Genomic DNA, 26,572 nt, shown 5'->3' on the forward strand with positions numbered 1-26,572 from the left:
TGTTGTGCTACAGGTTGAAATACTGAGCTGACCATGGTCATAACTTTTAGGAAGGGACAGACAATAAAACACTTAAAAGGGAATAAAATCATACAACCTAAAGAGCATTTTGAGAGACATCATCAAGTCTCAGTTGTATTTACTTCCCTCTTTTGGGGACATTACTACAAGGTTTGAAAGCTAAGGATGGCACAGGTATCAAGGAAATTGCAAAAAAAAAGCATCACTTTCTAACTTAATGCTTTAGAAACAGAGCCAAGAAAAGGAATTATTGTCAGAGAAATCTCCATTGTTTTGCCAGAGCATAAAGATGCAGACTTTAAAGTACATTACAATATTTCAAGCATAGCTGACAGTATTATAATAACCAGAACTGACATTACTAAAGACTCATGAAAATGTCTGAAAGTGTCTTTTTAATTTTACTGCACAGAAACCCTTTGTCCATCCTGAAGGAATTAATTACTTGCTGGAGATTATACGAAAAAACCCAAGGTTTTGGTGTTTTGTAGGCAGATGTTAACTACAGCAAAAAAACAGAACAAACAAGAAAAAAATCTGGAAATGCAGAATATTCCCATGAATTTTCCTGACACAGCATATGCTGACTCCAACCTTGACTCCCTCCCCCACTTTTCATCAGCCACTGCTACCACAGCAGTAAAATACTGCAAGTTTAGTGGAGAACAGAACTTAGGAGCACCCCTCAGAGCTCATCAGTAACAAATTAGATAAGATGTGTATTTCCCTGCACTCACCCCTGCTCCCCTCTGCCACGGTGCTGTCAATGGTGCCGTTGAGCCGCACGATGCTGGAAGTGGCTTTGTCATTGCTGGAGTTCTGGTAATTCAGTTTGGGCAGGCAGTCCCCACTCCCTTTTGTGCTCTCCACTTCAGACACTGCAGACAGAAAAGGACAGTTTTGCAGAATTCAAGGAACACCCCTTAAATCACAAGTCCCCATTACCTACTGGACACCTCACACAGGATTGAGTGGCACCTTGTTGCATCCATGAGGCACAGGCCTGGGAATTTAACTCCCAGCATTACTTCTGGAATGCTCCAAAAGCTACAAGTTCCATAAGCTTCACTATACAGAGCCCAAAAATCATTCCAAAATATCTTGTGGTTGTAAAGATTAAGACCACCCGTGCTCACTTGCATAGAAGTGGTGTAAGAGTATTTTTCTCCTGCCTTTGCAAGAGCTCAGTTTCAACACAAGATCTCATTTCCCCCACGACTACACAGGAGAAATGAAGTAAATGTGAATATCTATATTAAACTCTTTTAGATATGAAACAAAAATTCCATTGCAGGTGATTACTCAAAGTAAGGAATTACTTCTCTAAAGGATTTCAGACAACTTCAATATTAATCAAGCTGTTTTCAAAACTGAAAAATGTCTTAGCACATCATATTATTACAGAGAGCTACATTTTTCTTAATTATGGCCAAAAGTAATTAGGAAGAATTCATTTTCTGTATCCTCAAAAGCTTTATTAAACTTAAACAACTTGTCTCTACTCTAACATGTATGTTCTCATGATCATATGTAGGACAACTTTTCAAGGAAACTGAAGAAAAAATACTAGTGCTGCAAGGAAGATTGTGGTGAAAACACCAAAACAACATCTCTAATTCCATATTTCCTCAGACTTTTATATCACTTGATAATGGGATAGTTAACCCAAACAGTAGGAGAAAGCCCACTGTAAAATTTAAACAATTATATTATTAGGGGAATATTTACTAAGAAGGGTATTGTCCATGAATATACATGGGAAACTGTAGTGCTTATACAATTTTACTACACAACCTGATCTTCCGTGTACTTGCATGAAGTTGATGCTGTTCAACTGCACTTGAAGGAAACAAGAGCAGCAGATGCAAAACCTGAAGAAATTCTGATACATCTCCCAAACTTTGAGAATTCCAAGTAGCTGGGTAATTTAGACTTCTCAGACTCGCAAAATTTCAGCTGCTCTCCTATTACAGGATTTATAAAGAAACCAGACTGGTAGAAAATGCTTTTCTGTAGATTATGCCTATGAGGCAATTTCATTTTTTTAAAAGACAAAAACATTAGGCTATAATTATCATTAAGCCTTTATGCTCCCATTATCACTTATTTGAAACAGGAGAGAAAAAAGAACTGTAATTTTCCAAGTGAAACCATTAGACATCCAGAAAATTATACTCAGAGAAAGAACTTTAGGCAGTGGCATAAACTGGCATTATCACACTCACTCACTGTGAGGAATCAGCTGTCCCACTTAGCTTGTGCTGCAAACCTTATTTATCCCCACTGAACCAGATATCTGCATTCACAAGATACGTACGAGAACTGGAGTCACTCTCTCTCTTGTCCTCCTTTTGTTCTTGGATGTCTTGAAGACAAGTTTTCCCTTGCTTGGCTTCTTCTTTGAGTGATGTGTTATTGGCAGTGTCTGAATGTCCCCCTATCAGTGCAGGGCAACATCAGAATAAAGACAGTTATGGCATTTAATAGTGTGACATTGTTCAGGGGAATAAATTGAATACAACCAGTAATTCAAAGGACTCTTATCAAGAACATTCCAATTAACAGTGAACATTTTACCACCAAATTAAAAAAAAAAAAAGAGAAGAAGGATTGGCTTATTATAGTATAAACACTGAAGAGATGCTTTAGAGGATGAAATTAAATGGGGTAATGGGCAACATTTATTTTCAAATACTGAACTAAAGCACTGCTTGACTTTAATTCTGTTGCCTGCTTTATTTGATCAAAAGGTAACACCTTTTCAAGAACTCCAAGAGGCATCTAAACTTGGATTCATTTTAGTGTACAGTGTTTCTCAGAAACATTAATGTTAACAGAAATGTTAATGCATGTGATTCACATGGTTTTACTCCAGAAAGTAAAAAGATTTAAACAATGCCGTGGCAAACATGAGTTTGTCTGCAAAAATAAGATTAAAATGAAAATAACCAACATCACCCCAAAATCCCCTGCAAACATTCAAGCCACTTATCTGGTCATTCTCAAGCCAAAACACAGCCCAGTGTAATTAATATGGTCTCTCCAGGATCAAGAGGGTCCAACATAATTAAAAGTTTCTTTCCCCCTTTTCCCTGAAGAGGCTGCACTGATTGGCTACAGACAGGGTAAAAACCTTGTTGCTATGGTAAAGATAAGAAAATATTCTGAAATTTATGGGAGAGATTTTGGATTTCCTGAGGAGTCAGCACACATTCCCGCTGTGAGGTTTCATGCAAAGTAATCTTGAAAAAGCAGATGATGTCAAAAGCAAATGCTATTAAATATATAAGTGACAGTTATTTATTTAAGAATTATTTACACTTCCTTGGTTTATATAGTCTGAGTTGCAACCAACATTGCTAAGCTCTTGTACAGTGCTTTGCATGGCTGGCTTTCAATGAAGTGGTTTATCAGGAAGCTCAGCTCCATGAAGAACAGGCAGAAATAAAGCAAAATTGTTCAAGGCCATCCATAAGGTTAATGATAGAGCCAGAAATAGGACTGGAGTCTCTGGGGTCCAGAGAAATAATCTGGCCATAAGGCTATCATATATGTTGTGTTTGTCAGGGCAAAGATTTATCTGTACACATTTGGAATCACAGAGCAGCCCTGGATGGAAGGACTTTGAAAGCTGAGTCAGATGACCCACATACATTTATAAAAGTATGTTGTAAAGGTATTCCAAGGTCAGCCTGCCCTAAACTAAACTGCATTGCTGCTACTTTACAATGTACTACTGTGCTTTACTACCAGGAAGTTATAAATACCATGGAAAGTAGTACCTTTAACAAATATCAGTTACAGGCATGGCCATATGACCATTTGATGTTCACATTACCTAAGTTTTCACCGGAAAGAAAAGGAAAGAACCCCCAAAATTTACAGCCTCACATATTATACTTATATTCTAGATAAAAACAAACATGACACTGCAGATGGTATGCAGAACCAGCAACCAGTACTGCAAACTCAAGGATTAGTTCTAATTGCCTCTCAGCTAACAATAAAAAAAAGGGGAAATTTAAAAAGACAAGGCTGGACAAAACTTTCTGCCAATTATAAGACTAGTTATTAGATGAACTAGGATAATTATAACCAGTTTCAGTTTCATATTTTGTCTCTATCTCAAATACCTGATATAATAAGTGAATAGCAGACTATTTCAGATTCAAAGGCAAAGGAGATTGCTTTTTAAAAATTATGCAGGAATTATTGCATTTTTTTCTCTATAATAGTTTTATCCAACTCACAAAAGAAAGATTTTTGAAATAAACTCTCTCATCGGCATGAAAATAAAAACCCAGAAGGATGCGAATACTGTACCAGGAACAGATGTATGTGCAGTGCTTGCTGGTAGCTTTTTCAATGCTTTTTTAAACTGTGCTATTCCTAAGACAACATTTCGTATCTTCATCCAGAGGAAATAGCCACCTCGATTGCTTGAAGGCCAGGTGCTTTCCAAAACAGCCTATTTTGGAAATATCAAAATCAAGCAGTCATCTTCAGGAACAGCGAGGTGTGAAAACAGTAGCTGAAATTTCAGACTGAGTTACATTGGCAGTAACACATCAGATTTCTAAACCCACAAAACCAAAACCCACAACATGATTCTGTCTCGTGCTTCTTCAACTTACAAGAAATGACAGGATCCCACCTGACCTGCTCTGTTATTTTTCTCCCTTCTATTTGCCGGGATCAGAATGCATTTTTGTGCCCCCATCCCCTTTAAAACACACCTTGTTGTAGTAGCCATAGGTGATGGCGTTGGGGTCGATGCCAGCCTTCTGCATCTCGAAGAGCACGCGCACCGCCAGCACGGGCTGCCCGTACTGCCCGCACAGCTGCATGAGCACCCTGTAGCACACCTGCAAGCACACACCTGGGTGTGAGTCCTGGGCCCCCAGCACGCCTGGCCCTCCCCTCAACCCCACGGGCTCCTTCTGGAGCTGGGGCTGCTTTACCTCGTCAGGTGGGTCTATTTTCTTGGTGTGCATTTTCTGTAGCACGTCGTAGGCGGTTCTCAGAGCCCTGACTTTGGAGTGGCAGACTTTCACGTAGGCAGGGAGGCAGATGAACCAAAGGCCGTAGCAGTGACGGAGCAAACACCTGGACCACATCTGGGGGATGGAGGAGTACTTCTTTGCAATTTTGTGGGCAGATTTAATTTCCTGGAAAGAAACACAGATTATCTGTGCGTGTTTATGTGTACATCACACAAAACTACATGTTAAAAACTGAAGATGTACTATTATACCTATGGAAACTGCAACAGTAATATTAGCAATATAATAAAGTGGGAAGGAATATGAAAGCATGAGAGTGATAACAAAAAGAGCCACTGTGCAATATTCCACTGCTAAACCCTTGCATTTCTTTAAATCTCTATTGCTTTGAAAGTTAGAGGCCCTCGAAGTCCTGGGCAGTGAAAAGCAATCAAGAAGTGGACATGGAAAATTCATGGAGAACAGTGTGAAGAAAGGGTAAGGGACAGGAACAGCACAGCAAGCAACAGCCTGGACAGAGGCTTTTGTATGATGCAGGCAAGAAGCACACCCAAAGAACAATTAACAGTCACCAGATCAGTGAAGAACTGAAGAACCATCAGGCTGCAGGCACTGCCAGTCAGGCTTTACAGCCAAACTCAAGTTGTCCCCTTCCAAAGCACCTCACACTCCAAGAAAACCAGCAAGTACCTGTTTAGTTCTTCTGAACATTGGTGATGGGCTGTTGGGGCTACTGGCTTTTGAGGACAGTTTGTTATTTGGTGCTTTGAGAAATCCTTCAGGTCGTTCAAACAATTCTAGCTTTAAGACTGGAAATCCATTATAGCTGTAAGAGAAATGTGTCAATTCTGGTAAGTCAGCTCCAAAGCAAACACTTCACATAATAGCAAAGGAAATCAACTACACACTTGCACCAGAGGCTTCCCAGGAAACAAACACAAAAGTAAACCCTGAACAACATCACTGACAAAGTGGTTCACTAATCCCTCAGCATGGGTTCATATGCCTGCACAAACAGACTCAACCTGTTATTCAGGTTAGCAACTTAAACTGATAAATTTTATTTACTCTCATAACATTTTCTTTAATTAATGTGTCAAATGCATTAGTATTGATTCGAGTTAATAAAATAAAATAATCTGTGTGGCTTAGTCCCCAGTGAGCATCACATGACCGAGGCTTATGAAAATCAATAGGAACAATATCAAACTATCCAAAGGATTAAATCAGATTAGATATGGAAATATTTCTCAGAATTAATGAAGAAACCAACAAACTCATCTGACATCATTACTAAATTAGTACCACAAGTTTTCAGTGATTCTTTGACATGTACTGTCTCGTTCCAAACAGTATCTGCAGTTTGTATCATTATCAATAACAGCAGCAGGACAAGTGGGACAGACTGGGTCCACTTAACTTTAAGCTTAAAAGGTGTCAACAGGCAGCACAATGTAATGGGATCACTACCAGCTTTATTAAGTATTATTGTTTCTGTGTGTACACACACAAAACTAAAACTTCTAAAGAACTGGCACAAGAGCCATTTCACACACACCTTTTTCTTGAGCAACATGAGGAAAAATCTGTACTTCCTGACTCTCACAAGAACCTAGAAATTAAACTCTACAAGGGCAGCTGTTAGGATTTTGGCTGGCATCCTGCTGTGTTCTTAGGCTACCTGTATTGCAGAGGGTGCTCTTCCCCATTTGGCAGATGAGGGATCTCAGGGGGTGTTATGAAAACTGTGTGCTCACTCTTGTAGGACTCATCCAGCTCTATAAGTCGTGTTTCCCCAGTTTTGTCCATATCTACCTGGAGGAGGAAGTTAAAAGAAAAAGTAGTTACCAGGGGCATTGAATTTTCTGCTGTTAACAGCTGTATGATCAACAGGACAGAGTCTGCATTAGCTTCAAAGAACAACACTTCAAATGAAAGGACAGCTTGCAAAGTTGTAGTGACAATAATCAGTGTTGCAGTGGTTTTGTGAACTTCACCCAACCCAATAATGAGTGTTTAATGGTATAGTCTGAATTGCCTGTTTTCAGCTAGGTATTTTAAGAAGTATGTAGAGATTAATCCTTCTGAACACAACCATTTCTAGAACTATGTTTCCAACTGCAGCAGTAACTTGAAACTTATTTTTTAATATAAAAATAAGGTATTTTCCCCTCTTTTAACCACTGAAAAAAATCCCAAGCTTTATCATTGTGTGATGCATACAGAAGGTACTACCAGCACCATCCACAACTGCAGTCACTTACACAGCACTTAATATCTTGATAGTTTGCAGAGACTGCAGAGATACATGCACTGCAAGAGAATGGAATATAAACGTGTGACCTTACTGAAGTTAAAGGCAGACAGGCACAGCTTTGTTTTTCTAATTTAAATTACTTAAATGGTTTAAATGGCAACCAAATGACAGCCAAATGCTAGAATACTTCAAAGAAATGAATAAGCAACCTGTGGAACCCAAGAATGCATGTTTTTAATGCCTTAAGAATTTGGCAACAGAGAGTTAATGTACAAAAGGAAGCATATTCCACAGTTGTCTCCCTCCAGTGAGGTGCAAATGTATCAAGTAGTTTCAGTAAAATTCTTGAATATTTAAAGTTTGATAAACATACAAAGAGGTGTCCTTAATTACACATTTTGCTGCATGAGACAGATGGAAAGCATTAGCAAATTGAACCAGCCAAGTAGCAAGAACATATGGCTCCTGAGAAGCAGCAGTAAACGAAACCTTACTTGCAATTTAAATACTTCTAAGGATGTAAAAATCCCAGAGCTACAAGTTTTACCAGTGAAATATAATAAAGCCAGTAGCTTAAATGTGTGTCGAATTGAGGTAATTTTTGAATTCCTGGAAAAATGAAAATGTGTGAGACAATTACACTGTATCTTTCAGTTGACAAAATGGGTAATCAATTACAATCTGCTGCTGCTGTCTAGGACCAAATAACAGAAGAGATTACTCTTCATCTTAAACTATTCTCACAAATTATTTAAGACAGGACTTAGTTGATATTTTATAGATAACTAATTTCACAGCACATAAAATTTGTCTCAAGCCAGTAGTCTGTAACTACCCAGAAGAAAGCACTGTTATCACCTTTCAACTAATGACTTCACTCTCTCATCCAAAAATCCTGTCAGGCACTGGTTCACCTAATAAAAGATTAAATATAAATATTGGCTTTACTGGAACAATTCAATTTTGATATCTGGTCTTGGCTACAGCTCTAGTTGGTACAGCAGTCCTTGTTACACTTCCACATTTTGACTCTATGTTACTGGTAAGAACAGTATCAGAAATTAGGAGAAATCAGGGAGGAGAAGCAGGAAAGAGATAAGGGAAATATATCACAGTTCAAAGAAATCCTACATGGAAACCTGCTCTCTCAGTCAGGGAATATCCAGTTTCACAAGTAGTTCTAAAGCCATGGCAAATTCCAAAATCATTGCAATGCCAGTGCCTCAGTTTCCCCACCCCTACCCCTGGCACAGAAGCAGCTGTCCCATTAATAAACCTGAATAAAATCCTCACTGTCAGTAATGGAAGTTGGAGAAGTGTACGTGCATTCTGGAAAATTTGCTCTCACAGAACTGCCATGAGCATTTTTTATAGTGGAAAGAAGCTGTCCAGGGCATCAAGTAGCAAAATACCTGGCACTAGGACAGACAAGTCTCTGTTTCAGCTGTACAAATGGCTACTTAACCTTTTCTAAAAGGTGAAAGCTCCAATAGCTCCACGGATTATGTGCATTCTCACAGGGACATCAGCAACCTGAGCAAGACTTTTTTGAAAGAGATGTCTGAGTTCCCAGACAAGATAACTTTAGTTTAGGGCATCAACTTCAGCACCCTCATAAACTGTTCTATACAATGAAATGCATCAGATAGAATCTGACACACAGTCATTGCATTCTGAATAAACATCCTTTTTAACATCAGCCAAAGAACTGAACTGCAGCACACAGGAAACCAAGTGCTGCTCAGCAGTTCAGTCACTAGAGTCTATTTCTGTCTAGGAGAGCTCCTGTTTCATGCACAAATTGGCACATGGCAAAGCAAGCACTACATGTTGAAGGGTTTCTAACAGTTATGGGATTGACTCAACATGACAGAAATGTTTGTAACTCATTCCATTTACAAGCCATGAATACCTGCAAGTCATGCTATAGAACTGGGAAGCAGTTTTGAAAACTTACTACTCAAATATTGAGACTACCAAAAGCTATAAAGAGCATTAAATACCATGCTTTTATATTTCTCTCAAACTTCACTGTTTTCAGACTTCTTTTCAAAACAGCTCCTTTTAGCTCTTTTGCACTTCCATGGAAAAAACCAGTCATAAACAGGAACTGTAAATAGCAGTTACCAGTCTTCAGTATTAATTCTCATGGAACAAACAGCAGGTGACCTACTTTCCAGGAAATCCCAGACAACTGCATCCTGTTAAGCAGCAGTGTCCCAGAACAGAGTGGTACAGGTAGTCAGTAAGGTGACAATGAGGTGTGGAATTTCTTATAACATCCATAGAAGCAGGGATGTGAGATTCTGGGTTTCAGTTCAGTTCTCCTTCCTGCAGTTCTTACAACAAGCCAGTATTTCAGAAGGTTACATATGAGTGAAAATTAGCACCTCTAATTTGTTCTCATGACGTTTGATTTACATTGAAGAATTTGAAGCAAAAAATTGAATGCAGCCCAACAAAAAAGGAAAATGGAAGGCTACAATTATGAGAAAATAGGAAAGCAAAACCAAACTTGCATTTCTAATACATTCTGGCAGATCAGGTAGAGAACAGCAGAAGTTAAACACTGTATGCACACCAAGACCTGCTTACTTTATCCACACAGTCATCAAAGAAGGCAAGGCTGGCATCCTTGTCACTGACAAAAGAACATTCCTCAATGAAGCGAATGAACATCTGGGTTTTGGTCATCAGGGTGTAGAACTTCTGATGGGAACGGTCTCTGCTCTTCAGGAACCCTGCAGAGTGAAATCAGCAGCACTGTCAGAAAGCCCAGAAGGGAAAAGCCCTCACCAGAACTCACTGTTCTACTTGTGTGCAAAAACTTCCTGCAATATTTGCCACTACGGTGCAATTTTGTCTGCACTTCCATTTCCCCCACCATTTATAACACTAACATGCCAATGTTTTATTCTGTAGATAAAAGAGAATAAAAAATAATAAACTAATAAACATAAAACAAGTTTATAACTTTTCACCTTGTAGTTCAAAGAGAGAACTTGCATCTGTGGCTGTTTCAGAGGGTGCCTCTGTTATTGGCCTGAGGTAAGACCTGTAACCTTTTAGGATTGAAGCCATGAAACAGAGAAATGCTTCCTGGATCTCCAAATCTAACAGATGCAATTTCTTCCCGGAATTAAAATCATAATCATTCATTGCCAACTCCATTAATGCATCTTCTCTTGGTCGCTGTTGCACTGTGAACAAAACAACATTATAGTGTTTTACTTTTTTCCTCTCTCAATATTGGTCCAAAATGTTCTCTTTAACTTACTAGATTCAGTGATTACTGAGCTCCATTACATTTGAAATAAGTTAAAATATACCCAAATTCACTCAGGACATGAGACAGTGGATTCAGCTTGACCTTCTGTACCTCACACTTGTGGATAACAGCAAAAGCAGGATGCACTGGCCTGGTCAGCACAGGAGTTACCAGAGAACCAGTGTGGACACAGCTTTAAAAAGTAAGCTCAAAGTAAGCTGTTTGTAAAACCATGAGAAAATTTAGCCAGAAGCTGATTACAGAAGCATATTTTCAGGACAAACACATGGATAGGATGTATTATTTTTTGATTGTGCCCTTCATTTCAAAAAGCAGACAATGCACATTAAATACTGACATACACAGAAAATCACCACTTAGAGGCAAAGTGGAGCCATTGAAACACAGCACTGCAAAATGCTGCTACAGACAAAATGAGGCTCCAGCAAAATCTGTACTCTTTAATTAAGTACATGTATCAACATTTTAAAGCCATCAGAACTCTAGCTGAGACTTCACTGCTACACACACAGTTTGCTAACATTATTAGAATGTCTCAGGAAAGTGAAAGGATGGTTTTGTCACTGTCATTCCACATCATATAATTATAGTCAACCTTACCTCAATATAATTTTTAAGCAACTGACTCTGTAATAAGATTTAAGTTCACTACCACTCTATTTTTACATACAGAACATAAGGTTTAGAATGTTTTTTAAAAGAGCCCTTCCAGAAAAATGTATCAAAATTTTGAAGCATCAGATGCTTTTTGTCACCCATCAGCTATACACTCCTTTTTGCAGCACATCCCAATAAACTTCTGTTTCTCTAATCAGGAGACAAATTTTTGTGAGCTCAACAGCCAGGATTGTGTAAACAGCCTTCAAAAAAAAGTGGTTTGTTATAATGAATTTCACTAAAACCACCCCCACCCATTTTTCTCACATCAAGGTTCAATCTACCTTGCTCTGCAATATTTGAGGATTCTATCAACAACCACTTTTTTACTTAGATGTGCAGCAATTGTGCCTTACATTTAAACCCCTAATGTCTAAAAAACACTTATTATTTCCATCTTAAATTTTCAGGTGAGGTACTATAAGCTTGAGTGTCAAAGTTATTCAACTTTCAATTGCCAAGACATCAGCAAACTTTGAGGATGAAAAGAAAACAAGGTCTTTATAAAGTCCTGGCCTACTCTTTGCATTGCTTTCCTATTCCCTTCTCTTAGAAAATCTTGGGTTTTTTTTTCTTTTTAATGAAGCTAACATTAATAGGAAGGAATCTCTATTAAGTACTGTCTTCATATATATGTGAAGTCTCCTCTGTCCCAGAATCTCCCCCATAGTTTCTAATCTCTGGATTTAGAGCACAGATTCTCCCATTCTGTAAAAATAAATGTTTAGTGGAACTGATAACTTTGGAACATATTTAATTAGCTACATTTATCTGTTCTTGTGGCACACTATCCCCAGTGTAAAGCTTACTATGTCCTTTCCCACTCACATTCTGCCAGTTGCTGATATAAAGTATTCAAAGTGTTCATCAGATTTTTACAAGGTTTCTTTGGTAGGATCTTCCATGCAATAGTTTTCTTGTCTCCAGTTCTGTAAAGGAAAGAAAAAAAAAAAAAAGCATTTACTGAATGTGTTCAGAGATTGTTCCATCACACCAGAGGAGTTTTCACTCCATTAAAACTGGACTGAGAAGGATTGCAAACCAACTAACAAAGTCCAATTTGATTTACTGTGTGGAGATCTGACCAGAGCTATCCAACCAGTGGCCCATATTTCAGGGTGATGATTACACTGCCACACTCTTCAGCACTGAAATCAATCCAGTTACAACTCACCAGAGATGGATTAATGGTACTAAACACCTGTTACTGCACCAGCAACCACCACTCATGCCATGGTCTGAGCTCTAATTACTTAAACTGGCATGGACAGAAGGAAAAGAAATTGAAAGAAAAACTAAAATACCCCTCCAAGTTTTGCCATAAAAGCCAGTTTTTGCTTTTGAAAAGAGGAAGCAGAAAAAAATTAACAGAGAAGAAAAACTGTTGATGAAAACTTACTGAGAAATTGTGTTGGTATCCAGGTCAACACAGCTGACATCAGGTGGGGGGTCATAGAGATCAAAGTATCTGGAATCAATTCCCACTATGAACGGGCACGGGGCACTCAGCACATCTGCCAGTGCCAAGGGACACAGAGGAATATATGGGCAAGGCCAGTGGAAGGGAAATATCATCTAGGAAAACATGCAGAGACAAAAACACAGGTTAAACATGTGCAGTACAGCCTGTGCAGGAATAAACCACACTTCACTAACTTCAAAATTATTTAACATGGCAGATTGCCATTACTGAGAATCTAGATGTAGATTATTAATTAGGAACTGCACTAATTGGTCTAAAATTCAATTTGTAGGAAAAAACTCTTCAGAATCACAGATTCCACATAGACAGGCAGGGAAAATCATGCATTTAAAATTCCATAGGAATAGATACAGTGCTAGTTGGGAAAATCATGAACTCTTATTTAATGCACTGTGATGATCAAACATTTATATAAAATATTTACACAAAATTCAACAATTTATTGCCTATCTTCATAGGATATCTTTACAACAGTACTTTTTCTCTCTAGTGATTTTTATTTTAATTCTTATTTTTAAGCAACCTTTAACAGCACTAATACTAAATCTAGATTTTATCTCAGGAGCATTCTTTCTGTCCTTTTACAGGTGTATGACTAAAAGCTGGTACTTACAGAGACCAATGCCTCTGTCACACTTGTGAGGACAGAAGGTCGCAATGAGTGGATAAGGATTTTATGTTCTGTCACAGCAAACACCAACAGAGTTACTGCATTTTCAGGTCCTAAATTCTGAAGTAGTGTAGAAAACTTGCCACCACTGTTACAGGACATAAACACACCGGTGAGTTACAAGGGACAGTAAAAAAAAGAAATGTTTGATAATAAAATAAATGGAAATCTGCAAATCTTTCTTTTAGAGGAGATTACTTGGTAGAATACTTGGCACACTTCACTGTCCTGTGAGGAATGATTATTTCCCAACAGTAACCATGATTCCTTGAGACTTGACACAGTCTAGACTATTTTCAGGATGCAGGCATGACAATTTTTCTGAGAAGCCGTTTACAGGAGACAACATGTGTTTCTTTAATCAGTCTCCTGCACTGAGACATGGAAGTCAAGACAGGAATAGAACTCCTTCAACTCCCTTCCAAAACAAAACTGAACTATCTTGGGTGCCCAGGGATGAACTCCTAGAAAGGGGATCTAATAATATATATTCTTCCTCAAGAACCACTAAAATGATTTTAAACCCCCCCAAATACATTATTAATTGTGTATCCTTGTCAGGGTGCAGGTCTAATCACATAATAATAAATAAACTTCAGATCCACCAGCTTCCAAAGGCACCAGACAAGGTGAGTTAATTTACACAACTGCAACTCAAAACAGCAAATCTTTTCCATAACATAAGTGAGAATACATCTCACAATTAACAAGATACTGCTACTTGCCTTAGTGGGAGTGGTGATGACACAGGCTGGCTAAGAATCAAGTTATCATGTGGAGATAGCTGGGAAAAGATTTTAAAATATATTATTTTTATTCTGAACTTCAGAAATATTTATCAGAAGTTACACAACTATAACAAAGAACACTTACAAATAATTCAAATTAAGCTGAATCTTGTATACCCCAGCAGTGTATCACTCTAAGAAGTGCTGTGCAATCATATGCATCAGGATCTTTTAGTAAAAACTGGGCAAAGCATGATCTTCCTTTCTTGGCCAGAACTGAATACATTGCATATTCATAAAGAAGACTTTAAACTAACTAATGCTGCAAAAATTTGAATATATTAGCTGCTGAAAAATGAAGCCTTCTGTACTTTAAGGGCTGTGAGAACCCATATTTCATACACAGCTTTCAGCAGCTTGGGGGAATTCTTTCTGGATTTAGGGGTAAAAAGGGATAAAAATTCATAAAGAAGAGAGATGGCAGGTCATAATGTAAAGCTATATTTTCTTCAGAAGACATATGAGAATTAGGCTCTTGGCTTGTAGAAACTGCTCAGCTCTGATAGAATCTTTAAAATGTGCATTCGTTGAAGAAGCAAGAAGATCCTACTAAATCACATTTTTTTCTTACAGTGACATGGCATCAAGCAAATCATTCACATATTCAGCACGAACAGCAAGACTCAGGTAAGTACAAGAATAGCAACAGACAATCAGTTTCTCACAGCCCAGCTGATGTCTCCAGCCATGGCAAACCCAGGGTAACAAGATACCAGCTGGTTTAATCCTCCTGATTTTCTGTTGTTTACAAGCAGTAATAACTCAGCCACAGCAACTTGTACAACTGAGCTGCAAGTGCAGCCCATTTTTAGTAACATTTCAGGTTTGGGTGTGTTTCACCTTAGACCCACTGCGGGTGACCAGGTAATAGAAGCCAGAAGACAAGACTGATGACTTAGAAGCTCAAAGTCACCCAGTGCTGTGCCTGGAGAGCCACCAAGCACAGGGAATTAAGGAGAGTCTGCAATGCTGGTTCCCTGCACGTCTCACATCCCACTTCCCTGACAGATGTGGATGGCCACACCACAGGCTGCATTTGTCAAGTAAGTCACCTTGGGAGCACCAGCACCATTCGCTTGTGCAGTGGAAGAATTCAGAGGACTCATTTTTCCAGCCTGAGGCAAACCTTCATAAACCACCCTCTGAAAGGAAGCATCAGCCTGACGTCCTCTGACTTCTGTGCTTCAGCAAAGGCACACAAACACAATTAAGCATCTATTCAAGGGCCACATCTCCCTCAGGCAGGAGGGGCACTTATTACCCCCCTTCCCAGAGGGAGAAACATTACTCCACATGCTCTTGAAGTCTGCAGGTTGTGATACATTAGTACAGCAACCTCTGTGCAACGAGGGGATGCAGGACACAGAGTCCAGCACATCCCAGGTCAGAAGGAACCCATCAACACTGGCAGCTGGAAGCTGGCAAATGGGAACATTCCATAGTGTTTTACTAATGGCTATCATCTCTTTGAGGCTTAGAAGTTTAATTGCTTAGCAAAAGACTACCACGTTTTCCATTAACAGGCTTCAGAGAGAAATGGAATCCTGAAAGCTTGCCATTTTCAATGCAGGCATTTCCCACTCTAATTTTGAGGAAATGTCTAAGGTACAATCACCTGTGATTTTATTCAGTGCAGTTTCTAACACAACTTAAATCCCTGGAAGCAGCTGGAAGGAAGAATTTATTCACAGATCTCAATTACCACTGCCTGCTGTAAAAGCAGTGCTTTCTCCATCTGTACTATCAGCTCCTAAAGCTGTACTAATTTAATGCACAAAACATTTTGAAAATAAGGTAAAACAGGCATAATTTTCATATCACTTATATCTAGATCTTCAGACTTCATTCCAGGATACAAACCCATATATGCTTTGACAAAATTCCCTAAAATTTCAGACAAAAAAAATTAAAAGCTTTTCTCTGGATTCAATTATAATCTCTGTAATTAGGTGTTTAGTGTTTCCTAGCACAAACATTTTATTGAATATGAATAAAAAACCCCCAAACCTAAAACAAGAAGTAAAAATGCTGGGCTTTGAATTGAACTTTAAATCCTAAGAAAAGGGACAGAAGTACCTGATACAGTTTCAGTATAACTGTTCTCTAATCTCTGTTCAGTAACAGTAATAAATATCACTCCTTTAGAATACACTAAAGAGGATCTTCAATATTCAGTACATGCTATAGAGACATAACCCAGGATTGTATTTGCTCTGAAAGACTTCACCACCATATGGGCTACACAATTAAGGCTCAGAACTGCACAGGGCTCTCCATATTTTATATTATACAAGCAATAACAGAGAATAGCATCATTTTGTAGCTATTTAATCAAAACCACAATTGGTACAATACTATGATTGCAACAGAGCTCTCTTCTCTCTGCAATAAAAATTTTAACACCTCTCTACCTATTTTGCCTCCTTAGGAGTAAATAAAGAGATTTAATAACACTTCAGAAGTCCTCGAGACCAGGACTTTTTTCTCTCCTACCAACAGTGACAGGGCTGAAATTCCAAAGAGCAGGTAGCAATTCCTGTAATTATTTCACTGCCACACAGCCCTGCAGGGAGCACAGAGCAAGGGCCAGGTCTGATAAAGGGGCTGTTACTGGGAGTGGCTCTTGCAGCTCTCACTGAGAGCACAAAGCCCTTGGGGAAGAGGGGCAATCATGGATGTACAGTTGACATCTGGTTTGAGTGTTATTTATTTATTTTACTCTCAGTCTTCATACAGTAGCAAGAAGAAAACAGTTCTAAAGCCATTGCAAAAGTCAGACCAGATGCTGACTTGGAGTAGTTTTTCATTAATTTCCATACACCCTGAATAAAAATTAAAGTTCTAAGCTCACTAAACAGCTTCTTGTAATAACTCGTTGAAGTCATTAACTAAACTGGAAACAGAATTTTTACTGATTTCTCACATTATGTGTATGAATTTAGGAAAAAGAAATCCTGAACAAAAATAATTTCGGTGCAAAAATTGTATTTTCCATTTATTAACCTGCTTTACCTTCACCTTAGATACAGTTATTAAAGAAAATTACACTTACCTGAACTAGAATTCTTGGCCTCTGAGGGGATGGAAAAGGTACTTTATGCATGAAATGGGAAATGTGTCTACAGGAAAAGAAAAATACTGATTTAGTAGAAATTAAGATTAAACTACTTCACCTCAAGACAAAATCTTTGACAGTAAGAGAAATTATTATATAAAAATGGCACATACTTGCTCAGAAAACAGAGCAAAAAATCCAGCACCTAAACCATACTATGATATTCTGACCTTGAAAACCTATTTTTCTAGTGGTCACAAGAAAATGGGAGGGCAGATTCTCTTCCAGAATACAAACTCTGTGAGACTGACAAATTACAAGGAGGTTTTATTTTCATTTGCAAAGTAGAAATATTGATATTTGAACATCACAGTCCCATTTTAAAATCCTGCTTCTGACAGAGTTTGAAATAGCACTAAACCTCAGAGATCAGAACTGGTTACTTGCAAAAAAATATTCATGGCTGAATATCAAGGAGAATCATAGAGCTCATCCATCTTCTTCAGTTCTAAGTACAAAATGTTATATAAAATTGCTGATGAAAAAGCTTTAAAGTTCTTTCACATACTACATATACAGAAAAATGTTTTTAAAATTTGACAAAGTTCTCAGTTTCAAGAATTGATTAAGCTTGCACAAGTTCTAGACACATAATTCTATGTAATAGACACTTTCACATTAAAAGAAGCTACATGGGGTAAAAACCCATGAGAAACAGGTATTCCATCCTAAATTTCACCTTACAGCACTTACTTTACCTGGATTTCTACAAATGTTATCAGTATTATGACACAGGCAACTACATTTAGAAGAAATTCAGACAAACCCACAAATGAGCATTGATTTGGGTTTTATTTTATTACCCATGTATGAAGCTGGTGGCTGAAGTATGGAACATGCCACACAAGGGAAAGCTGCTGCTTGCAGCAGCTGAGCTCACTGAAAATGTTCAGGCACACACAAACCTTCATCATCATTAAAACAGCCAAAGGAAGTAGGCTAGATGCTACATTAGAATCCTATATTTAAATTATCCACAGTAAACTCATCAGTTTACAAATCAGAGAAATTAGAATAAATCCATAAAATCCAAATTGATAAAGCACTTCTCATATCTATTTAATTTACTCATTCCCAAAAGTTAAAACACCAAACCCCTGAGCATAAAACAAATATATATATATACACACATGTTTTTATCATTGGAAGTTTACACTGTCAGAATTTTCAAACAAGTTCAGTGATGGGAACTGTAATAATGAAGGGGATAAACAATCACAAGAAACACTTAATCCACATAGTCAAAGTCTCCTGAAAGTTAATATTTAAGTTGAAGCAGAAAAAAACTGATGTGTAATAAAACAGAAAAGTAAACAGTGTATTTGAAATCTGCTGCATTAAAAGATTACTTTACCCTAGAAATGTTACATGGTACTGCATATGAATTACAGGTATTGACCATTTCTTGGTGTAAGGATTTCCTCTGTATTTTATAATGTGAAATCTTTTACATGAGAAACAAATTAAGTTTATTTATCACAAATAGAAGATAATTACTAGTGCAAAATATTCACTCTGCTTTATCATCTCTCATTACACTACAAATAGGCATTTGAAAAAATGCAAATCTACTAATTTAATTCTCCTAACTTGATGTGTGCAAGATTAAGAAAGGATTTATAATCTTGCTCTTTCTAATCACTATGGCTAAAGGGTGCAAAGCTAATTAAAACAGCTTTCAGAGACCTTTGCAGGCACTTAAATCACAAAAAAAATCTACACATTTTCAGAAAGTAGGTAAAGATACCTTAATCAAAGGAGAAAAGTGCAGCCATTATATTTAATGTTTGATGAGTAAAGTAAAAAGGATATTACAGGAAATTCAGAACAAAAAACCACTCTCTTATCTACTGAAATTACTGTTATGGATTTTGGAGATTACTTACTTCTCAATGGGGAGGACATGTGGCCCAGAAATGGAGTAACGATACAGAAAGGTAAGAAACTTCTTGAAAGCATCAAAGAAAGGCCAGTGAGAGAGCAGACAGATGCATTTATTTGTCTGCACTGTTCTGCACGTGTCTTTTCCCTCGACAGCAGCTGCTAATCCCAGCTGAGATTTTTGCTTCTCTGTGAGGTTCTCTTCAGGATACAGTTCATAAAACTGAATAGCAGCACCATATACCTGCAAACACATCGTGGATGGGAAGTCAGTAATTCTGCCTCAATCTTCAAAGCAATCTAAGAAACCCCAAACACACAGAAAATCAAGTTGTATTACTGTTTGAAAAGATACATTAATGCAAAAGATGGTGATCTTTTGAAGCAATCCATTCTGGAATACTCTTATGGCTGTGAAAATCCAGACTGTCTATTATTTAATTAAAACACTTAATATCATATGACAGAATAATTTACAAAACAATTTATTTGAAAGAAACATACAAAGAGTACAACTGCAGTCAACTGCTCCTCCAATTGCCTTTAAAGCTATTTTAGGAATTCTTTATACACAACTCAAAGCCATATCCCCTGACATCCAACTTACTTTTTAGAACAAGTATGTACATGCAAGGTCGTTCCCATGCTTGCAATAAAAATAGCATTACTTGCATGTATATGCAGTCCAATTTTACAGCTCTCCAGTTTCACAGGCTAACAGGAAAGCAGAGGAGCTCAGGTTTATGATCAACTGAAACTACTGCAAGACACTCCTCAAAGCAGTCTTGGAACCAAGCCCAAGAGAATAGATTCAAGCTCTTCAATGAAAACATTCATTATCATCATCCTGATAAGCAACTGAGTTTTTTCAATTAAATGAATAACTTTTTTTTCAAGGTTTCAAAATACCTTTTCTGCAGAAGCTCCAGTTAGTACAAATGTAGAAAAAACTGGGAGAGGGTATTTACTGTTAGATGGCCAACATTCAATCGTTGCACCCATAGGGAGACAAAAAAGAGGCACAGATTCTGGTAATGGGAATGATTCATAATCTTCTTCAGGATATCTGCATATTAAACCTATAAATAGAATGAGCAAAGAGGCAGTTATAGAAAAGCCAGCAGAAACAGGTTTGTAATAGCTCGTTCCATAAAATAATTGCCAGAAAATTCATATATGAGCACACAGTAACTTCAGAAGATGAGTAAAGGTGTAAATAATTAGGCACAGGGAATAGCTGGAAGGGGAAGATGCTCCCATAACCTAAGGAGAATCACCTGACTAAAGCATTACATTGAAATCCTACTTTCCATTCTAGAAACTATTAATAACTGATCTATCTTTTCCTGTTTTCAGGCTGTGTGCATCTCACCTGTTATTATTTAATAGTTCACATTCATCATGAGTACAAGCAAAGATTTAAAATCTAGTTTAAAAAAAGGTCATGTGAATACTTGAGAAATAAGACTGATGTTTTCAACTATAACACCAATTAATTCTGACCAACAAACATCCCCTGAAAAAACCATGTTTGCCATTAGATAGTTTTTTAATACCAAAAGAATCAAGTTGATTATGCTGATCCACCTCAGCTGAGGACTCAGCCCTTGTGCTGCCAGGCCAGTGTGTTCAGCCTTATTTTAAACACAGCTGTAAAACATGAAGATCTGAAGCAGAGGCTTTTAGCACACAGGTCCTCAGTTACCAGGGAGGCTGTAGCAATCCATCCTGTCTGACTGCCAGCCCAGGGGACTCCACACTGAGAACGGATTCCACATGAAAGGATTTAGGATTTCTCTCTGTTAGACAGCACAATCACTATGCACTTTTCTAACAGAAATGGGATATTAATAAGCAATAAAAACTTACAACACAAAAGGGCAGTGGATCCCTTTATGCCAAGAATCAAACTCTTGTGCAAGCTATCACCAGATGTGAGGCCTTTTAAAATTTTTATTTGTTTACAAATGTACTGCACACCCTTTAGTACATCCTGAACTCCTGTTTACAGAGAGCAGCCTCTAGAAGGGATGTAAGTGGATTAAAGCTTAAGTGTGAATCATGCTCATGACTTGTATGCCAAACAAAATCAGGGTTTAAAAAAACCCAAAAACAAATGCAAAGCCAACACATTTCATCAGTCATAGCAAATCTAAATCTGTCTTATAAATAAAACAATAAAATAAAGATGATACAGGATCCAAAAATACTTAAAGAGCTCAGTGCCAATGATGCTCGAGGCAGTGTGGAAGTCTGCAGGATTCTTCAAAATGTTTCTTAAAGAAAGTGATCATGAAAATGCATCAAATAATTTCTGTGGTATTTTGTTCTGCATATACACACACATCCTTAAGAGACAGTTACCACTAACACAAACAGAGATGGGAGACATCCAGGTTTGTAGAAACCTATCAAAACACAGCTGAGCTTCCCCATTACACACATTTTAAAACAGCATGGTCATGATACCCTGTTCTAAGGTCTCTTTTCTGACATGATTTTAAAAGAATTCTTTAGGGAAAGATTCCTTTTTGAATAATGGCTAGATAGTGTCAGTACTTTAGTACAAAATGTATTACATTACAAATGAGCCTGGACATTCTGAATTGAAGATAAAAAAGGCTACACAGTAGTTACATACCAGCTTTATATGATATGGTGTTGGTTTTTGCCACAGACTTTTTATAACATAAATAGACTGCTGAGCCCCACTGTAAAATAAAAAAAATTATTGGATTAAGTGATAAAGTATAACAAATGAACATAACAGAATATAACGAATAATAATGCTGATAATTGTAAGTATTTGAATTCTCAATTTCTGGACACGAGAATAAAGAACAAGGAAAGCCATGGAACAGAAAAGAGCAGCACCCATAGGGGGAACACAGAGCTTTTATAAAAGGGAGGAAGGTGTAACAACTTCCATAAGACAGCACTGCCATAACCCAGTCAATATGGGAACTATCAGAACTGAAAAATCCATTGGGTAATGCCTACAGGAATTTATTTAAAAACAAGCACAAATCAATGTCCATGATCCTTTTTACATGATCCCACTTGCAAAGCAGCACACCGACTTCTGAGGACCCTGCAAGAGCCAGCACACAGGGCTGCAGATTTAACTGGGAAACACCTAAATATTCAGTTCTGCAAATCAAAGTTGTGTGAAACCTGTGTATTTTAGCAGGTCAGGTTTTGGAACCATATTAAACATTTAAATGTGCTTACAGTCAACAGCTTCCAACATCACTCACATACAACTTTCTTCAAATAAAAAGTTTGTGAAACTACTGAGGAGAAAAACATTTATAAAATAGCATTGTAGATAAAGGGAGGAGCTGGAAAACAAAACAGAAGCTGGTTGCTAGATATGGAATTCCCACCACAACAGTAAAAGCAGTGTCAGAAACAGCCACATCTGTAAAACCTCCAGCTACACACCAGAACACAACAGGTTCTAAAGGACCAATCCAAAGATGCTGGAGTCAGCACTAAAGAAACCCAAACATTTGCTCTAAGGCTTCCAGAAAGACTTTGTTCCAAGTAGGAACAAAGGAATGTAATCCTCCAACTCTTCCAATATTTGATTTATCTTTGGAGACCACTTAGGAAGATTTTTCACCAGCTACTCCAAGAGCTGCCCCAAGTACTCCACAAAGGTCACATCAGTGAGTACCAAGCGTTCGAAGCCCAGCTTTTGAATCCTACCATGCTGTTGTTCAGATTCTTGTCCACCTTGCAGAAGGTGTGTGGGGGAGCCTCTCCTTTGCTGGGGATGATGATGCAGATGTCAGTGACAGCCAGGGTGTTCTGGGTCATGCTCTCGGAGGCCCTGCGGTAGGTGATGTACACGCGCTGCGACGAGGCGCTGCCGCTGATGTTGGCAGGCCGCCCATACGGGGTGCTCTGAATGATTTCACAGCCTTGCTTGACTCTTTCCTTCCCATCATATAAAACTCTAGTTAAAAGGGGAAGGAAAAAAGTCAGGAGGCACATCTTAAAAACACTTTGAGTTTTCATCACAGCTCTTGTCTCATTGCTGAGCAAAACATTTTTACTGACAAGTTCAGGTCACATTATCTCCAACTGCATTCTAACAGAAAAGCTTCATGATGAAGCTATACTGGTTTTCCTTGTATATAATTACTTCTAAGCATTTTGTTTACTGCAAAATAGTGCTAGTTTGAGTTCAATGAAAGATTCATTGCATGATCTTAAGAATGTCATATAACTTATCTCTTTCCAATCTGTGTTAAATAGGTTAAGCATCTTATCCCAATCCAAACATACACATTAAAAATGATAAATGGCTTTGAAAACTCCAAAATGGGAAGGATTAAACTTGTCATTCAAATCCACTCAGCATGCATTTTCCCTTCCATACTGGGTTACAGTATTCTCAAGTCAACAAATATCTTCCTGTTTAGAGTTTTGCCTTGTATTTAAAAAGTATGGCATTTCCGTAAAGCTGCCTTATCTGCTCCTTAGTTAAATAAAACAGTGAAAATCACCCACTGGAGCAGGGAAAGCACTCACCCCAAATCAGTGAGTGGAGGCTTATCCCTGCCTCGGCGATAACAAAGGTATATCTGCGGTCCTACAAGGCTGCCGTTATTGAGGTCTGCAGACAGGCCCGAGGGAGTGACATCTATGCACTTATAGCCCTGAGGAACCTCCTCCCCCAGGGATCTATTGAGGACTGTCACGTCTGTGATGGGTTCTTTTGGTTTGGCGATTTTATGGCAGGCATCATTGAAGTGGATCTCCTCCTCCAGCGGCTTTGAGATATCCGTTAGTCCTGCGACAACAAAGTAATCAGCAACACGGGCCCCTTTGTCTTCCATCTTCCATCACAAGGTGTTACAGCTGCTAAGGAAGAAACACAGGTCAGAAATTACAAAGTTATGGTTATTTTTAAAAATCATAGCTTGCAAATAAAGAAAATGCTTTCTGCTCTCGCGTGGAACATTGAGAAATAGGGTAAAAATGTTTTTCCAAGACACCCATGTGCACTGGAATGTTGCTAGAGTAGCTTCAGGAAGTTTACTGTCATCAAGTTCCAGACTTTTTAAACCAGACAAGCTATTTAAGACTCCCTTTTGTTGAATTAATTTTGTTTGGGTGCAAAATTTTATTGCTAGAGAAACTGTTACCACACAGGAGTTTCAAGAGCTTGCTGACATTCCGAAACTGAACAACCAGAATTTAAAACAGCTTGAATGGTTGACAGAAGACTTCAGTTTTCATGTAACTTTTATTCCCATTGCTTCATCTCCCTTTATTTCTTGCTCTAGATAGCAAGTATTAAGACTTATCAAACTTCATGCCATCATGATTCTTGGATTTTACCAAGATTTTTTGTTCAAACATAATAAATTCAGACATTTCTTACTGGTAATTTGGAAAATTACGTCCCAGTTTGATAATGTGCATTTAATCAAATTGTTGCAAGCTGGCCTCAGATCTCCAGCACCAGCCCCTGCTCAAGTAGGAGGAATGTCAGGCTGTGCCTGGTCACCCCTACCAACCCCATCCACCACCACAAGAGAGGCAATTCCCTCTTCCTGCTCTTATTTTGTAGGTTGGTTGTGTTTTGCTGGACTGGCTTCAGAAGCTTCTAACATTGCAAGGAAATGAGTACAGGTTTTTTACTTTATGCTTATTTACATTGTTCTTGAAAATGCCAAGAAGAAACCCCAAATTATCTAACTTTTATTTTTCTATATGGCTAATAAGCACTATGGGGCATTTAGCAAACGTGATTACTGGCAAGCAATCACCAATATATAGGAAAGTAACAATGTGAAAATAACTTCAGCTTGTGTTTGAAGAGAGAATGCAGTCACAAAACCGAGCTTAGTTTAACCTACATCCAGTTATTCCAAACACATCTGGAAAATGTTACTCAGCATATATATGAAAGTAATAACTACAAATTCAAACTCCTCCCTGAGTGATGGATTCAAAGACACACAAACTCAACCTCTGCATATGCTGCCTATTATCTCTCTGTCCATCTGGCTCCAGCAAACCCAGGCAGGCTGGGAACAAATGCATGCAGAGAAGGAGATGTTTAACAAAGTATCCCTAAACCCTGGCATAATACCAAACACTGACATCTTTCAGCTAATGTGACAAGTTCTAGATATTTTGTTACATTAACAGTTCTCTGTGAAACTGCATTATAGCTATTGAAACACTGAGGTTTTTTCCTTTTCTTACCAGCACCATTTCACAGAACTACACTGATTTCTAGAGTGATTCATGATGGCTTTTAGGATGAAATTATGTATAATTTTTGATTACTAAACACTTTAGTAATCAAAAATCATACAAATGATGGCTGTTAAAACTGCAAGCAGGACCCATAACTCCAGTGTATTATCAGCACTACTCCAGTTTAATCATTACATATTATTAAACTCCAGTTCAGCATTACAAATAAACAGAATGATGTGTGTATATATATATGTAATATTGAAGAATCATACCTTTACACTATTTAAACCTCACCATTATTCCATATAAAGTTTACAGCAAAAGTCCTAAATTCAAACATTCCTTTATTCCCAAAAGCACTTTCAAGAAAAACTGGGACAAGCTCTCCTCATTTAGAGATAGTTAAAATTAGAATCCCCTACATACAAACACCTGCTATCACATAAATTTGCTTCCTAAGGTTATAGCACGTAATACACAAGTCAGCAAGACTTTCATAATTTAATGCAGATTTTACAGAACAGAAGAACAAAAAGGCCTGGCTGATGATGAATTACCCCTTCCTATCTACCCCATCCCTGCAAGTGTCCAAGGCCAGGTTGGACAGGGCTTGGAGCAGCCTGGGATAGTGGAAGGTGTCCCTGCCTATGGCAGGGTGGAATGAGATAATCTTTAAGGTCCCCTCCAAGCCAAATCATTCAGGGATTCTACAATGGTTTTATGATTTTTGTCTTTTGATACAAGGGCTTACAGCTAAAAATGGGATTAAAAATATAAACTTCAGTGGTATTTTAGTCTAAGGCTGACTTAGACTTTACTAGAGCTACTGTGATACTCTAATTTTCAACATCGGGTTACTGGCAGAGCAGATCTATGCAAACTTCATGGTAATAGACCCCAGAAAGAAGGAATAAATTGTGAGCTAACTCAGTGACAAATAATCATTCTGTGAAGAGTATTTCACCTAAACTGATGGAGAATTTCTGTAGAAACTCCTGCCATGAAGCCATTCCACAGTGATTTTACTCACATATCTTGCTCAGTGAGTCGTGGTTGTGCCTTGCTGGTGTGAATCTCAGGATAACACCTGAGATAACCCTGGATGGGGCAGGCATCAGCCCAAGGAGAGAGATTTCTCCACAGCAGGATCTCTTTCCTTACCTCCCCTGGTTTTCAGCTGTTTTGT

At 38.1% G+C, this 26,572-nt stretch overlaps 1 protein-coding gene across 7 annotated transcripts in view; it reads right to left on the reverse strand.

Moving 5' to 3' along the window:
* The window catches only part of DENND4A (DENN domain containing 4A), a 48,992-nt gene that overhangs the window by 11,692 nt on the left and 10,728 nt on the right, over positions 1-26,572 (reverse strand). For 4 of the 7 annotated variants that reach the window (XM_064388913.1, XM_064388911.1, XM_064388917.1 and 1 more), the window contains 19 exons: positions 23,704-24,033; positions 22,876-23,125; positions 21,806-21,875; positions 20,074-20,243; positions 19,170-19,408; positions 17,221-17,287; positions 14,106-14,164; positions 13,324-13,468; positions 12,627-12,802; positions 12,056-12,156; positions 10,263-10,481; positions 9,877-10,022; positions 6,706-6,839; positions 5,715-5,850; positions 4,983-5,189; positions 4,758-4,886; positions 4,345-4,489; positions 2,339-2,458; positions 759-899 (listed from right to left, as the gene is read on the reverse strand). In XM_064388913.1, the coding sequence (XP_064244983.1) occupies positions 759-899; positions 2,339-2,458; positions 4,345-4,489; positions 4,758-4,886; positions 4,983-5,189; positions 5,715-5,850; positions 6,706-6,839; positions 9,877-10,022; positions 10,263-10,481; positions 12,056-12,156; positions 12,627-12,802; positions 13,324-13,468; positions 14,106-14,164; positions 17,221-17,287; positions 19,170-19,408; positions 20,074-20,243; positions 21,806-21,875; positions 22,876-23,125; positions 23,704-24,011 (2,962 nt within the window). In that variant the 5' untranslated portion in view covers positions 24,012-24,033. Of the gene's footprint in view, positions 1-758; positions 900-2,338; positions 2,459-4,344; positions 4,490-4,757; positions 4,887-4,982; positions 5,190-5,714; positions 5,851-6,705; positions 6,840-9,876; positions 10,023-10,262; positions 10,482-12,055; positions 12,157-12,626; positions 12,803-13,323; positions 13,469-14,105; positions 14,165-17,220; positions 17,288-19,169; positions 19,409-20,073; positions 20,244-21,805; positions 21,876-22,875; positions 23,126-23,703; positions 24,037-26,572 lie in introns of all 7 variants that reach the window. The other 3 variants (XM_064388914.1, XM_064388916.1, XM_064388912.1) reach the window with 1 other exon arrangement.

The sequence above is a fragment of the Passer domesticus genome, chromosome 14 (assembly GCF_036417665.1).
Source record: "Passer domesticus isolate bPasDom1 chromosome 14, bPasDom1.hap1, whole genome shotgun sequence".
NCBI lineage: Eukaryota > Metazoa > Chordata > Aves > Passeriformes > Passeridae > Passer > Passer domesticus.